The 17040-nt window shown below is 40.8% G+C and overlaps 1 protein-coding gene across 16 annotated transcripts in view; it reads right to left on the bottom strand.

Moving 5' to 3' along the window:
• The window catches only part of GUCY2C (guanylate cyclase 2C), a 140937-nt gene that overhangs the window by 57302 nt on the left and 66595 nt on the right, over positions 1-17040 (bottom strand). For 12 of the 16 annotated variants that reach the window (XM_045061416.1, XM_045061421.1, XM_045061419.1 and 9 more), the window contains 5 exons: positions 14077-14285; positions 11859-12023; positions 5262-5374; positions 3841-3905; positions 816-1031 (listed from right to left, as the gene is read on the bottom strand). In XM_045061416.1, the coding sequence (XP_044917351.1) occupies positions 816-1031; positions 3841-3905; positions 5262-5374; positions 11859-12023; positions 14077-14285 (768 nt within the window). Of the gene's footprint in view, positions 1-815; positions 1032-3840; positions 3906-5261; positions 5375-11858; positions 12091-14076; positions 14286-17040 lie in introns of those variants that run through there. The other 4 variants (XM_045061424.1, XM_045061423.1, XM_003988439.5 and 1 more) reach the window with 3 other exon arrangements.

The following is a 17040-nucleotide window of genomic DNA, read 5'->3' on the forward strand; positions in this document are numbered from 1 at the left end:
AGAAGGAAGGCTACTTTGCTCTATAAACCCCATTATCACAGATAAGTTGAAACCTTTGAGTCTACAGTGCAAAAATTCAGAGTTGATAGGAATCATTTATCTTCCCAATGAAATGGACCTTTGTGGGCTCTAAGCTCACCTCAAAATTTCCAGGATGAGGCCTTAAGGTTGACTCTTTAGGTCCCTAGATGTGCATTCCCAGTGGTACCCTTACTATTCCGCATACTTAGGTGGAGAGAGACTGCAGAAGCAAGCAGCATCGTGGTGGTGTAGACAGTAACACAACCAAAAGATTCCTTCTGCCACCTGTGCTGGAGTCATGTGAACCTTGTAATTTTATTTTAGCAATGGTGCCTGATATCCTGCTCTCCTCCCGCTCCACTTATTCCTCTGAGCGATCGTGAGACAAATTATTTCTAACTAGCTGTAGGTATTGGCAGAATGCATATTCTCTGGTATCACATCTTTCACAGTAATGTGAAAGCAGTAACCATTGTTTTTCACTTTCCTTATCTGTAAAATGGAACTTGTACTTGTTCTCCTTTCTTTAGAGGATTTACTATAGGGGATCAATAAAAGTAATGTGAAAGTACTTTGAAAGCTAGAGTGCTGCAAATGTGATACATGTTGATTGTATTTACACCATGTTTCCTTTGGCCCTTTTGCGTTTATTTGTGTGTTAGAAAGTGGGCTGGTGTCCATTCCCAATGCTGTTTCAGATGGAAGGTGCATCTGATAATAACCGGATGGCCTGCCAGGATTCTGTGGCCTCTCTCTATGGCAAGTGCCAGAAGCATATTAATGGTCCTGCTCACCAGAAACAGTCCTCAGTCTCGGTGCCATTTTTGAAAACATATGCAGTGTTCCAAGAAAAATTTTTGAATGGCAAATTATTGGCCTTCCAAAAGTTAACCAAGAAGTATATCAGCTTCCTAGCTGGAGACAGCAGCCTGGTTAAAGTCTCTTTGTAGTCACAAGATAATCCAAAACTCCCAGCTGAAATCATGGGATAGTTCAAATCTGTGTCAAGGCTATGCCAAGAGGCAAGAAAGAAACAAACATCAGGATTAACTTCAGTAGCACAAATACAATCCCTCTTTAAACTGTTTCAAACTGTTTCCTGTGGTTGGTTATAAATGGTAAGTAAGAATGAAATAGGGTCACTCAAGCAGGTTTCTAACTTAAATAGGTGTCCCTCCCACACAGGTAAATTTTAAAACGTTTATTGAGCATATGATATGTTTTAAGATACTCTGCATATTTTCATGTATAATGTGGCTTGGTTCCAATTTATTCTAAAAGGAGGGGGTGGTCATAACATCGGGGCTGGGACATATGGCCTTTGAGGAGTAGGGCTAAGAAAACAGAGGATGGGCCATCATCAGGGCCTTGACATATGCCAGAAATGCTGTTCCCCTTGGCTCTTTGCCTGGCTGACTCTTATTCATGCATCAGGTCCTGGATTAAAGATCCCTTCAGCCATCAGAAAAACCTTTCACTGATACCTGCGACCAGGTAATTTTTGGGTCAGTGTGTGTTTACTATCTGCCTCCTCCACTAGACTGCAAGCTCCATGAAGGCACAGATCACATCTGGCTTATTCACCTCCGTATCTCCAGTCTGCCTGGGTCATATGTGCACCGTCAATGTGCACTTGATAAAGGAAGGAAAACAAAACCTCCCTTTCATCTTGAGCGCTAGGTGTCCTGCTTGCACTTACACTCCCTATGTTCAGTCAAATTTATCTTTTCATTTTTCAAAACCATTCTTCATTTCTTTTAGTGTTTTCTGAACACTTTCCATCCCTCACTCTGACATCCAATCAGGTATCAAATCAGTTATCAGTTATTCTACCCTTAAATATCTTTAAAGGCTCTCCTTCCTTTCCAGGTCAACTGCTTGCATGCTAATTCAGCTCTCCTCCTCCCCTGATGACTTTCCCCATCAGTGTCTCCTGTGTGCTCTAGTCTTTCCTGTACACTGTTATCACTTATTCTTCCCGAAGTTGAGCTGCTTCTTCCCTGCACCATCTAAGTTGTTTCTGATGCAAATCTAATTAAATCTGCTTCCCTCACCTGGAACTCGTGACCTCCCCAATACAGCCCTACTTAATTTTTCTAGTTTTATCTGTTATCCCCCTACTCATCTCTTGCACACTGGTTGATACTGACTTTCACAAAATGTCTACACTTCTCTGCTTCTTTGCTTTTACACCCACTTACCCTCTGCCTGGCTGGGATCCTTAACTCCTCATCTCTACTCATTAAAATCTCACCTATGCTTCAACACTCAACTCGTATACCATCTCCTTCAAGAAATCCTTCCCCTCTTGAGCTAAACTCTTCCAACCAGAGGGAGCTCCTTTCTTCTCTGAACCCCACAGCTTCTTGTTTGTGTTTCTTCAGTTGAACTTATTATACTCTGCCTTGTACTGGTTACCAATGCTCTTGTTGTCTTCTCTATTTTACTGGGCAGGGGGCTGTGTTTTACTTAATTTCTCTACTCTGACAAAACCAAAGTGCTTCTTTGCACACAAAAGGTTTCATAAATAGTCAATCAAATTTCCTACTCCTCCTTTCCTTCTGAGCACATTCTATTGCAAAGCAACAAGCGGGCAGATTAGACGACGACTGGGAATGAATGGAAGGAGAAGAATCTGTATTTGCCTGCATTTTAGTAAGGAAGATGAGCTGAGAAAGTGCTTCCGTGGCATGCAGTGGGTGTGAACATCTCAGAGTATTTGTACAGCTGGTAGGAGGTGTCAGAGGCAGACTTTGCAACAGAAATTTCAGAAATTTAATGTGACCTTCCAAAATCTATTGCATGGGGGTCCTTTAGCGTAGTTTTCTCTGTGTAGACAAAGGTGATCCTTGATTCAGGAGAAGACTGAACAGATGAAACACAGGCAAAGAAGAGGGCTTTAGATTTAGGGAAGGTGTGATCTGGCAGAACAAAATGTTTCATGGTGGCGAAAATTACACTGAGTAAAATGAATGGAAGAATGAGGGTGATTTTCGCCAAGGCAGAAAAATATTTTTATTGTAGAATATATTGGAAGCATTTTTTTTTTCCTAAGCTGAAAAGGGCACCATGCAAGGTACTTTAATATGTTAATTATATAATCCTCAGTGCTGTGAATTGAGTACCTTTCTACTTCCCTTATTCTGAGGACCTAAGGATAGAACCGAGCCCTGCTAATGCCCAGGGTGTTGTACTTTCCTGTGTGTTTCCTCTGCTCATACGTTAGTAAAGATTTCCTTCATTAACTCCTCACATTATCCAAGTTCATTGTCTTCTCTGTTCCCTGTCAGGACTCTTTTTACCTATACCATGTTGCCTCTCAGGCTCAGATGTTAGTAACTGGATGTGAATAGCTACTGTCCTTCACCTCATGGTAAGCAAAGGTAGAGCTACCTGGACAAGGGAATGACACTTACAGAGAAGTAGCAAAATGTGAGGGTTCCAACACCTCTGGTTGTGTTGCCTTGATGAGACTTCTGTTTGATAAATCATTTAAATAGTGATACCATGTCCTGACTTCAACTTACGGTGGCATTAAAACAACAAACCAGGGGCGCCTGGGTGGAGCAGTCGGTTAAGCGTCCGACTTCAGCCAGGTCACGATCTCGCGGTCCGTGAGTTCGAGCCCCGCGTCAGGCTCTGGGCTGATGGCTCAGAGCCTGGAGCCTGTTTCCGATTCTGTGTCTCCCTCTCTCTCTGCCCCTCCCCCGTTCATGCTCTGTCTCTCTCTGTCCCCCAAAAAATAAATAAACGTTGAAAAACAAAACAACAACAACAACAACAACAACAACAACAACAACAACAAACCAAACTACTTACTACATCTGGAAGGTGGAATATGTACACGAGGGCCCCACAAGGACACAGCCCATCTGTTTTTTATTCTGTAGGGGAAAAAAAGAAAAAGAAAAATCAGTCTCTGAAATAAAAGCAATGAGTAAATGGACAGGAAAGAAGTGGCAATGAAAAAGGCCTCTAGAAGGTTAGAAAGTAGGCCTCTGAAGAAAGGAGCAACTCATGGTGCCTTGGGTTGGGGACGGGACACTAAGGGATAAAGAAATCTGAGAAAAAGAAGATGCTGCAGGTGGAAGGAAGGGTATTCTGCTGAAGGTAAGAAGGATGAAGGTGAACCTGGGTTCTTTGTCAAGAGGAGGATGCAGGGCGGGATAGGAAGGACTGATAGACTGTACCATGAGACATACCTGTGGGCCAGACTGAAGAGAGACTAGATTTGGAGGCACTTTGGGGGATGAGGGCAAGTTTTACTTTTAGGGAGGGCTATGAAACGGGGCTAAAGAGAACAAAATGCAGTGTGACAAGTTGGGTGACTATAGATCGTGTCTTGTACTATTTATCAAGAGGAATGTGATTAGGAACATCCCATCCCTAGTCTTAGAAAACCAGGGTATGACTCCCTCTCAAGAGGTGGAAGGAAGAAATGCACACTCGTAGCATCATAAAGTGGAGTTTGTTAAATTCCCCTCGCTCATCCCTGGCCCTCCCAAGATTGAGAATGACCGCTGTCATCAACCACTCTTCCCCATGTGAGTCTACCTGTCTGGTTGGTGTAATGCTATCGATTAAAGATTTAGAGCCATGGTTCTATGTCCAGTGCTCTGCTTCTAGGAGAACCTTTCTCTGGGTTTCTGTAGTAAAAAGGCTTCTCATACACCTTGTGGCCTCTGGAGAGCTTAGAACATTCTTTTGCTCCATAAAGCCCGGGCTGAGGTGGGGAGTTGGGAGGAGGGAGTAGGCAAGAATCTTTCCCCTCCCATTTCCACCCTTTAACGTTACAGTTACTACTTTAAAATTAGGTTTCAGATTCAGCTCTTAAGCAATTAACCCGTGACTGCATCTACGGTTATGACCTGAAACTGAGACCTCTGGTACAGGGCTTTAGAATCCGTCAGGTACTTCCCGAGGGACACAGAAGAAAACCAATTAATGCCAACATTCACATTTTTAAAAGGTTTTGGAAACAATTTAAAATAAGTCTCCTCCATAACATTGAAAGTGTAGAGCTAGAACGCAGAAGATTCTCCCGACTTTCCTGTATTCCCAGAGGGCCCTCATCTCTTGGGAAATATATGGGGATAAAGTCAGATTACCCTGTCTCCAAAACATTCAGCTATGTGGCTAGAGATGACATAAGAAATGCTCACAGACGGGTGCTCAAGTCTTACACCGTGATCTCTCTGTACTAAGAGGTGTGAGCTACACCTACAAAAGCATTTACTTACTGAAATTTCCCTGAGTAGGTCAAGACCTTCACAGGTGCTACTCCGGCAGTCACTTGACTTGTAAATCAAACTATTCGAATAGAGAAAGGTAGCATTCACAGTCACATTTATGCCTGTTATCCAGAAATGAGGGAAAAGAGAAAACACGTTATTTTTCGGTAGTTTATAGCCATGAGATTTACCTTTTGTCAGCTGATCCTGGGAAAAAATGGATATGCGTCTTCAGGCCCAGGAATATTTGAGTTCTGAGTTCTTATATCACTACCTGTCACTTCTTTCCTCTCTCTGTCTCTGTCTTTTATTTCTGCCTCTCTGTCTCTGTCTCTCTCTCAACAGCTTTATTGAGGTATAATTTACCCTCCATAAATGCCACCCATTTTGAGTGTACAACTGAATGATTTTTAGTAAATGTGTATTTGTGCAACCATCCCACAACCCAGCTTGACAACATTTTCATTATGTTCAAGGCTCTCCTCTTTTCACAACTGCAGACTCAGCAAGTTTCCTGTACAGTTCTGGAGAGTGCTAGGAAAACAAAAAGGCAGCCACTACAATATCTGTTCTTTCATGTTCCAAGGTGCTGGTTCTGTTTCCTGCCAACGTGCACACTGGAACCGCTGTGCTCTGTCCCCAAAGCCAAAGTGAACTGTGTCCATCATGGTCTAGGATCTTGGGATAACAGATCGCCTTCAGATCAAGGCAAGAGCCCTGGTAATATCCCTTGGTATTGCTAGACACCATATTTTGGACGAGAATAAAAAGACAGCGGAACCATGTGACCAAGCTCTATCCCTTACATTTTGTCGCCTTCCGATAAAAAATATTCCGCAGAAATGTTTGATTCCTAAGAGAGGCATCCTAATAGTGTCAAGCCCTTATACAGGAAGTCTGGAAACCTCAGCTGCTAGTTATACTGCTGGTTGCAGGGAGTGACGTTCTGAGTGTTCTTGCACCAGCCATTCGAATTTCTCTAACTTGGTTCCCTCAAATGTAAAATGGGATTAAAACCAGAATTATCAAATGTAATAATGTTGATACTTTTAAAAGAGTAAAGCATGTCAACAACAGAAGTTATTGTTCTTCTGAACATCCAAATAAGAATGTTTATTTAAAAAAAATGTTTATTTATTTTGAGAGACAGAGAGAGAGGGAATAAGTGGGGGAGGGGCAGAGAGAGAGGGAGAGAGGGAATCTCAAGCAGGCTCCACACTCAGCATGGAGCCCAATTCGGGGCTCAACTGGAGAGATCAAGACCTGAACTGAAATTAAGAGTCTGATGCTTAACTGGCTGAGCCACCCAAGCAAGCACTCCCCAAATAAGAATGTTTTTAAAGACAGAGACCTGTTCTTTCAAAGAATGAAAGTATCTTTGCATGTCTATAGCCACCTCAGAGGTGTGTCTAAGACTAGGAAGCATTTTACTTCTTGTCTTTTTTTTTGGGTGGGAGGAGGGTTAACTCAAGAACTCTTTCCTGAGACTGTTCAGTAAGAGATCTAAATAAGAGTTGCCAAGTAGGAGAGGTCAATGTAATAAGACCAAAGAAAATTAATAGAAGAGGTGGGACCAGTGAGGGATTTAATAGCAACTAACACTTGCGTATAGCCATATGCCAGTCGTAATACTGCACACTTTACACCCTTTTTGTTACTTAATTCTTACAGCGGTAGGGAGCATATGGGGTCAATGAAACCAGGAAAATAGTATGAGTGAGGCTGTTGGGGACCCAGAAGAAAAGGAGAGGGCATGTGGGCACCAGGAGAAAATAGGGCTTGAGCCTGTCTTAGAAAGCAGCAAGAGGACTCAGGGAGTAAAGTGCAGTCTAGTACACAGTCACATGATGAAAACAGGGCTTTCGGAAGACGACCACACCTGCAGCTGTTAATGTATACATTAGCTCCTCCTCCTCAACCTCTGTGGGAGGGCTCTGGTCCCTCTTGACACCATGAGGAGCACTGAAGATGACTCACTTAAAAATCCTACTGTCCAGGCAGCCCATGCTGGATGGGCATGGCAAAACCCAAGTATAAATCCTGCACAGGACCTAGGAGAAGGGAAATTCACATCCATTGAGTGTGACCTCAGACAAGTGACTTCATCTATGGGGCCCCTGTTCCTCATCCATTGGTTGGTAGAACAGAACTGGATGATCTCTGTCACTAGATGCCTAGCATTAGGCTGTGTTTTTCGGCATGCATTATTTCAATCCTTAATCCTCCCCTGAATCCTATGAGGTTAATTGATATTTTGTCTTCCTAGTTTAAAAATCAGAAAATGGAGGTCTGGAGAGGTAGATTAACTTGCTTAGGGGGACACAGCTGGGGTTTTGAGCCTAGGACGGTCTGATTCCAGAATCTGATATGCTATAGAATAGCAGTTTGCAAAGTGTAGACCATAGACTCCAGAGATAACCTGCAGGAGGGCCAGGAGGCCAAAGCTATTCTCATAAGCGTATTAAGACCTTCTTTGTTTTTTCCACTCTCCTCTTACGAGCATATAGTAGAGTTTTCCAGAGGCTACATAATATGTATTATTGCAACAGATTAAATGTAGAAGTAGATATGAGAATCCAGCCATTTTTTTTATTAAGCCTGACATTAAAGATGTACAAAAATATAAATCAATAGCATTTTTCCCACTATTTTTATTTTTTGGTTTGAGAAATACAGGTTTTCTTTAATAAGAAATTTTATTTTATGTTACCAGATAAAGTGTTTCTAATTATTTTAAGTGAATCAATAAACAACTGTTTACAACATTTCTCAGCCTTAATTTCCAATACAGTAACTGTCGATATGTGTAACCATATAAACAAAACTCCACAGAGCTCATAATTATTTTTAAGAGCATAAAGAGGTCTTGAAATCAAAAAGTTTGAGAGCCACTTCCGTAGAACATGCTGTACAGTTTGCTGCTGCCTCTCAACATTTTATGGCTAAGTGAAAACTGTGTTTGCTTTTGTTTTTTTAATTTGGTAGAGGAAGAGGAGGATCTCTTCCCCTTTATCTCCCCAAATCCCAAGTGATTTCTCAAGAAAATACTGAAAAATTTTCAGACAACATAGTGACTTCATATCGAAGCTTAACTTTTAAACTTAACAATTCCCAAACCCAAGTGCGGTTTCTCATCTTTCTCCTGCCTGCACCTCCACCCCAGCATGATATCTCAGGGCTGGGAAGATGGATGGAATGCCAAGGCATACAGAGTAATCTCAGAACCCTTTGTCTTCTACCTAGGGCTTTGAGGAAGGAGTTGGACCAAAGGGAATCTGAATCTAGGTGCCGGAGCCTAGGAAAGCGGCCCCCTTAGCACATGAGATCATTTGGAGGGTATGAACTGGGTGTGCCTAGCCAGGAAACATACATCCTTGAGAAGGTGATGTCCTAAGGCAGAAGGAGTCTCTTTTTGCATGTTGTCTATCAAATCCCATGTATTCTTCAAAACTCACAGACATTTCCTAAGTACTAGGAAAAAATATTGTTTTCTTACATTTGGACATCACCCACAACATTTGAACTCTTAATTTTCTTCAGTTTAGTCCTTAAGTATATGTCTTAGAATTTCCCCCAAATAATAATGCTCAGTATGTTTAGAACATGAACCTATCTTTCCATCACAACCTGTACTTCTTGAGTTTCTCAAGAAGTATATATCTTACCTAGGATGCATGAACATCCATCTAACAAAATGCATCATTAAATACAAAACTCTGGGCATCACTGTTTATTCTTTCATCCCCCTCAAAATTGTCCACTCATTTAATCTATTCAGCCACCTCACCACTCATCCACTCATTACTCTATTATATATGAGTATATATATTATACATATAATATATATGGTTTTTATTTTAGAGAGAGTGAGTGCACACAAGCAAGGGAGAAGGGCACAGAGAGAGAGAGAGAGAGAGAGAGAGAGAGAGAGAGAGAGTCTTAAGCAGGCTCCACACTCAGCCAAGAGCCAGATGCAGGGCTCGATCCCACAACCCTGGGATCATGACCTGAACCAAAATCAAGAACTGGACGCTCAACCAACTGAGCCACCCAGGCACTCCATGAATCTATTTTATAAATAAGATGAGTAGAACTTAGAATAAATAACTCACTTGATAAAGTGTTTATAATTAAACTAGTGATAGGTGGATCAGGAATTCAAATTCAGGTTATATGAGTCCAGAGATCAAAATCTTACCACTATACTACACTCTTTATTTTATATCCTGGTAACTTGTTCAGGTAACAGTGGCAACAGCACAGTAATAACACAACTTTAACATCCTCAACAAAAACAACAACAGGGATGACAATAAAACCACTGCTACTTATTGAATTCCTAATTATGTTTCAGTCTGTGTATTGGGTACTTTATATGAATTTCCTCATTTAATTCATACCATATCCACACGAGGTAACTACTATCTATTGTGATTTTATAGCTAAGGGGATTGAGGCTCAGAAAACTTAAGTAATTTGCTCCAGGCCACTGATGATAAATGGTTGGACACAAAGCTGGAATATGAACAAAGAGCTGTCTGGTTCCAAATATCTGCTTCTCACCATCGTGTTTCACTGGCTCATTTTAATGAGAAAGTTAGTTCATGGTGGGTAAAGATTATACAGCGTCCAGACAGCTGGAACCAGACAGATAGGGGTTGGAATTTCATATCAAATAGACAGCCTGTATGACTTCAGCAAAGTTATGAAGCTTCCACTGTGAAACCGTGCCAATAATGCCAATCTTACAGAGCTGTGGTGACGAAGGACGCTATATATCTTACCCAGGATATGATGGGTACTCAATAAACAAGGAAGCCAAGGCTCAGAGAGACTAAGGGAAAAAGCTCACCCAGGGTCACAAAAAGAGAAAGGTCTGGGGCCAGGACTCCAATACAGGTCCCCAGAATTCAAATCAAATTTTCTTTCCATGATGCCACAGTCTTGGTAAATAAGGGGATTTTATTAAATCCTTCTAGTTCCATTACAGCTCTAGATCAGATCTAGCTAGTTACATCTGAACTGGTCTCAGACAAGATTGAAGAAATGTATACTGCACAGCAAAAAGGTATCACAGATATGTGATACATGATACCTCTTGCTATATGACCAAAGAATTTTACTGTATTTTTCATGGTCATATGAATTTTATTTGTGACAAATTCTTGGAACACACACATCAGTCTAGGAACAGAAAGGTACAGCATGAGGCTTAAATAACGTCCATACACAGTTGTGCAGCCTTTGGCAGAGGTACCAAACATATATATACCTTGTGTTGGCCACATGGGGAGGAGAGCATGAGCCTAATGAACCGGCGCAGCTTGGGCACTAGAAAAGAGCTTATTAGCACAGAATTTTACATGGAGAAAATCAAGACATACCCTCTTTAGAACCATAAGTAAACATTAAGACGTATGAAATAGTCCTTGACTCAGTAATTATACTTTCGGCAATCTAGTCTTAAAGAATGGAAAAAACTATACATTTGAAAATGCTTATTGTAGTAATTTTAAATAACCACGAGAAATTAAAAACAATGGGAAATCAAACAGTAGGGAATAACTGGATGATTTGGGAGGATATCTACTCCAAAGAATATTACATATCCACTCACATCGCATAAAGATTATGCAGTTATAGGAAAGTCATTTGCAGAATAATGTGAAGTAAAATTGGGATAGAAAATTGTTTCTTTTTTTTTTTAATAATTTTTTTAGTTTTGGTTTATCTTTTTTTTTTAAGTTTATTTATTTATTTAGAGAGCATGAGTGGGGGAGGGGCCAAGAGAGAGGGAGAGAGAGAATCTCAAGCAGGCTCCCAGCATGGAGCCTGATGTGGGCATGAACTGTGAGATCATGATCTGAGCTGAAACCAGGAGTTAGAAGCTTAACCACCTGAGCCATCCAAGCACCCCTAGAAAATTGTTTCTACGCCATAGTGATCCTAATCATGTTCTTAAAAACAAGAAACTGAGCATATGAAAGACACTGGAGATATCCGGGTGGCTGAAAATGATCAGGGGTGATTTTGTCTCTTTACTCTACATATTTTATCTAATGTTATAAAGTTTATTTTAATAATTAATAGATACAATGAAGAACCATAACACTGAATTTGGTTGCAAATTTCCTGGACTATGTCTTATGTAATAGCCAGCCGAGATGTCAAGAGTGAACAGATGGATTAAAAATCCCAGAAATAGATGCAGCATCTGTCTGAATTTAACTCTCTTAATTCATATTCTTGACCGGTAACCCTGTGAACTCTCAGGTCCAGATCAAATATTGCCTCTAAAGAGTTACAGAAAGGAACATGATGCCTCCCTGAAACGGAGCCATCAATCCAGTTGCACTGGGGCATTTCACTGCTGTGAACATCTGGCATTCTCTGGACTGGGGTCATTCCAAGAGCAGGGTGAATTATGACGGAGCATAACGCAGTAGGACTTAAATCTTTCTCTCTGAGGACCTACTGCCTTGAAATGGAAAGGGGTTGTCTGACAAGCCCGTAGAGGAGAGTGGGTGATTAGGCAAAGAATGCAAGCGACCCTTTGACCCCAGAGGGGTAACAGGGAGGAGGTGGATCCTGTGACCATATTCTTACCAGCATTGAGCAGACGCTGTCTCACTATTTGCACTCCCTCATTCACCGCTTCTTTCAAGGTATCCAAGGTCTCTGGGAAGGCCGAGTTGTTCATCATCAGGACGCTGATCTCATAGCTGCCATTGTTGCAGTTCTGACTGATCTGGGAGGTCCAGAACATCAGCCCTGGATGGAGGAGCAGTGACCACAAAACTAAGCCCAGCAGTGTCATCTTCATGACCTTGCTTACCTCAGAACCATACTCCTTGTGCTTGCTTGTTTTACTCTGCACTTTGAGGGAGGCAGGAACTCTGGCTAAACAGCCTCTAGCTGGGTCCCTCAGTCCACTCTTCCCCACGCTCCTTTCTGATCATGCCCCACTGGTCACGTGGCCCATGGGACACAGCCTGCCTGCCAGCAATTAGCAGCTACATTATGGTAGGAGATAAACCAAAGTTCACTTTGTGTGTTTGCTCACAGAAAGGCCAGAGTTATAAACAGGGAGATTACCTGGGCCTCACCCAATAAAAATACATCAATTTGTGACACATCACTGGGAAGAGGAAAAAGGGGAAGAGGGAAATATAGTATATACATAAAAAGATTTGTAAAATGAAAAATAAAGGTCAAAGGGCTTAAGGAAAGCACAGATATAGTGGACTATGTGGTGTTTAGGTTATAGCTGCACACTGGAACTGAATCCTCAGCTAGAAGAACTGTTTCAATCACCCAGTCAGCAACTATTTGTTGAGACTTGACGGGGTGCTAGGCATTAGCAAAGCACTAGGTATACAGCTATAAGTGGTGTGAATATATTAGTGTCCTCATGGAACATGCATTCTGGTGACGAAGACACACATTAAATAAATAATTGTGATGTCTGACTCTTGATTTCAGCTCACATCATGATCCCAAGGTCATGGGATTGAGCCTCACATGGGGCTTTGAATTGAGTGTGGAGCCCACTTAGGATTCTCTCTCTCCCTCTGCCCCTCTGCCAGGCTCATGGGCTCTCTCACTAAAATAAAAAAAATTGAAAAATAAAAAAAAAATTATGAATAAACTCAACCATGGAAAAAAGTAGAGTGCTGTGTGGCACATGGCAGATTAATATAACCTATTCTAGAAAGTTGAGGAAGCTTCCCTGAGAAAGTGTCTTTGAGCTTCCCAGAAGGATGAACTGAAGTTAGCTGAATGGAAAGAGAAGAGGAGTGTGGGAGGCAGGGGAACAGCTTTTGTAAAGGCCCAGGGGTGGGAAGTGACATGAATGTTTGTGGAACTGAAAGAGACACAGCATGGTTGGAGTGGAGAGAGCTAGGCATCTAGTGGCAATAAAGGTTGACAATGGAGTAGACAGGGGTAGGCCATGGGGTTTCCTATATGCCATTAGGATTTGGAACTTCACACTAATGGTCAAGAAAGGAACATGATCAGACGAATTTTGTAAAGACTACTTAAGCTGCCGTGGAACGAATGACTTAGAGAGAGTGGGGACACGTATCAAATTAGGAGGGTATTTCTGTGGTCCGAATGAGAGGTAAAGGAGACCCAGATGAGGGCAGTGCCAGTGGATATGTGGGTTCAAGAGGTATCTAAGAGATAAAATAGATGAGACTTGACATTTTATTGGATTTGGGGCATTAGAGAGTGGGAGAAGTCAAGGGTGACCCCTGAGATGCTCAGTTGGGTAGATGGGAAAGCTGTTTACTAAACTCTAGAATTCTGGAAGAGCAGCAGGGTTAATGAAGAAGATCATGACTTCTGTTTTTGGACATGTTGATTTTAGGAGCCTGTGTAGGTGTGGGAATAGCCAGGATTTGGGGGAAGAGGACCTGGATCTAAATAGAGATTTGGAAATAGAGATATAGTATGATTAACCAAATAATGTCATTATTTACATCATTGGCTTGATGACCACTTCAGGTAAAATTTCTGTTTTAAACTTAAAGTGAGTGACATCAACAAGATGGAGGGCTAGGGGCCCCAGCTTTCATCCTTCCTGGAAAACAACAAATTAACAACTGCCCACTGATGAAAATAGCTCTGGGAGGGCTTTGGAGTACAATGAAGAAGATGCAGCGACCCAGTGGAGCACAAAAACCAAGATGGCCCCACAGGAAAACATAAGCATTTTATGTGTGTCATTCCATCCCTCGGTCTGGCACTGCGCCACACCAACAGGGATCCCCATTGGCCATGACCTCCCGCTGTGGGGCAAGGAGGGCAAGAGGACCCTTACCCCTGCAGTTTTTGCCACTGAGGATCTCTATAGTCTTTGCCAACACTGACTCCAGCTGACAGAGTTGCCTCGGGTACGTGCTGATGTGCTTTCTTTGAGAAGGAGACGCTGGTGCACCCTTCTTGGACTGGAGACACTGCACCACCCTGCTCCAGTGCCTCAGTGCCTGGAGCCCAGACCAAAAGGGATCTTGTCGGCCAGGACTTCCCCTGTGGGGTAGAAGGAGAGCAGGAGGAGGCTAGCAGCCCTTGCCATCAAGGACTGCGGCAGATCCTGCCGCTGCCACATACACCTGCAGTTTTGGTGCCAAGGGTGCTTACAGTCTTCACCAACACTGACCTCAGCTGACAGAATTACCTGCTTTAAAATTTTTTTTAAATGTTTACTTATTTTTGAGAGAGAGAGAGACAGAGCATGGGAGGGGAGGGACAGAAAAAGAGGGAGACGCATAATCTGAAGCAGGCTCCAGGCTCTGAGCTGTCAGCACAGAGTCCTACTCGGGTAACAAACCCACAAATCACAAGATCATGACCTGAGCTGAAGTTAGACGCTTAACCAACTGAGCCGCCCAGGCGCCCCCAGAATTACCTGTTTTTAATGAATACATGACATAAAAAGAAGCACTCTGACTATAAGAACACAAAATGTAGGCAGAGGAGAATAAAAGTATAAAGTTTTTGTATCCAAATAAAATGAAAATAAATCAAGAAAGAGAGGGAAAAATAAAAGCAAATCACTACCAAAAAAAGCATCAACTAGCAAAGAAGAAAAAAAGAGAGGAAGAGAGGTGCAAAACAGGAGCAAAACAACAGAAAACAGAACAAAATGGCAATAGCAAATCCTCTCATATCAGTAATTACTTTAAGTGTAAATGCACTAAACTCACCAATCAAAAGCATACAGTGGCTGGCTAAACAGATAAAAAAACAAAACAAAACCCAAAACACCTATTAACACACTATGTACAAGAGATGTGCTTTAGATTTAAGGACACAGGCTGAACGTGAAGAAATGGGAAAAGATATCCCATGCCAATGGTAACCAAGAGAAAGAAGGCGGCTATGCTTACATCAAACAAAATATACACAGAAGGACATCATATAACATACAAGGATCAATTCAACAGGAAAATATAACAATTATAAATATATATGCACCAACATGAGAGCACTTACATATATAAAGCAAATACCAATACATCTGAAGGAAGAAATTGACAACAACTGCCAAATTGACAACAATACAGAAACAGTTGGGGACTTCAACACTCCACTTACAATAATGGATAAAATGTCCAGACAAAAAAAATCAATTTAAAAAGCAGCTGATTTGAACAATACTACAGAACAAGTGGATTTAACAGACATACACAGAACTTTGCATCCAATAGCAGAAAAATCCATATGCTTCTAAAGTGCACAGGGTTCATTTTTCAGGATATATCACATGTTACATCACAAAATAAGTCTAACCAATTTTAAGAAGATTAAAACTATTCCAAGAATTTTTTCTGACCACAGAGGAATAAAACTAGACATCAATAACAGCAAAATAAATGCATACATACATGAATTCATAAATAAATAAATAAATAAATAAATAAATAAATAAACAAATAACAGAAAATTAATGAATATGTGGAAATGAAACAACACATTTTTAAATAACTCTTGGGTAAAAGTGGAAATGATAAAAGAACTTAAAAAGTATTTTGAAACAAACAAAAATGAAACCTATACCAAAACTTTAGGGATGAGGCAGAAGCGTTGTTAAAGGGGAAATTTGTAGCAATGAATATCTACATTAAAAAAGATCTCAAATCAACAGTCTCATTCTATACATCAAGAAACTAGAAGAGAAGAACAAACTGAACCAAATTTTGCAGACAGAACAAAGTATTAAAGATTAGAGGAGAAATAAGTCAAATAGGAAGTTAAAAAAATCAATAAAACCAATAATTGGTTTTTTGAAAAGATAAAATTGACAAACCCTCTTAGCTAAGGAAACAAGAGAAAAGACCCATATAAATAAAATAAGAAGTGAAAGAGTGGGCATTACAAAGGATATCTCAGAAATAACAAAGATCAAAAGGGACAATTATACACAATTATACATGAACAAGTTGGGTAACCTAGAAGAATTGCATACATTTATAGAAACATACAACTTTCCAAAACTGAATGAAGAAAAAAATTAAAAGCCTGAAAGAAATAACAAATAAAGAGATTGAATCAGCAATTGAAAAACCCAACAAAGAAGTCCAGGACCAGGTATCTTCATGGGTAAATTCCACCAAGTATTCAAAGAAGAATTAATACCAATCCTTTTTAAACTCCTTCAAAAAACAGAAAATGAGGGAACACTTCCAAACTCATTTTATGAGTTTAGCATCATCCTGATACCAAAACCAGGTAAAGAGATCAAAAAAGAAAATTATTGGCCAATATTCCTGATGAACAGAGGTGAAAAATCCTCAATAAAATAAGCAAACTGAGTTCAATATCATAAAAGGATCATACCCCATGATCAAATGGAATTTATCTCTGAGATGCAAGGATAGTTCAATATATTCAAATCAATGTGATATACCACATTACCAACTGAAAGGAAAAAAATATGATCATCTCAATAGATGTAGGAAAAGCATTTGACAAAGTACACTGATTCACGACTAAAATTCTCAATAAAACAGGGAAAAGGAAGCCTACCTCAACACAATAAAGGCCATCTATGAAAATCCCACAGCTAACCTATTCAATAGGGAAAACCTGAAAGCTTTCCCTTGAAGATACAGGGCAAGAATGCCCACTCTTGCCACTTTTTTTCAGAAGAGCAATGGAAGTCCTACAAAAAGCAATTAGGCAAGAAAAGGAAAGAAAAGGCATCTGTAAAAGAAAAACTCCCTTGTATTTCTCCTTTACTTGCACAGTACTCCCATACTTCACTTCACTGACACCAGATCTG

The sequence above is a fragment of the Felis catus genome, chromosome B4, assembly GCF_018350175.1.
Source record: "Felis catus isolate Fca126 chromosome B4, F.catus_Fca126_mat1.0, whole genome shotgun sequence".
NCBI classification, from domain to species: domain Eukaryota; kingdom Metazoa; phylum Chordata; class Mammalia; order Carnivora; family Felidae; genus Felis; species Felis catus.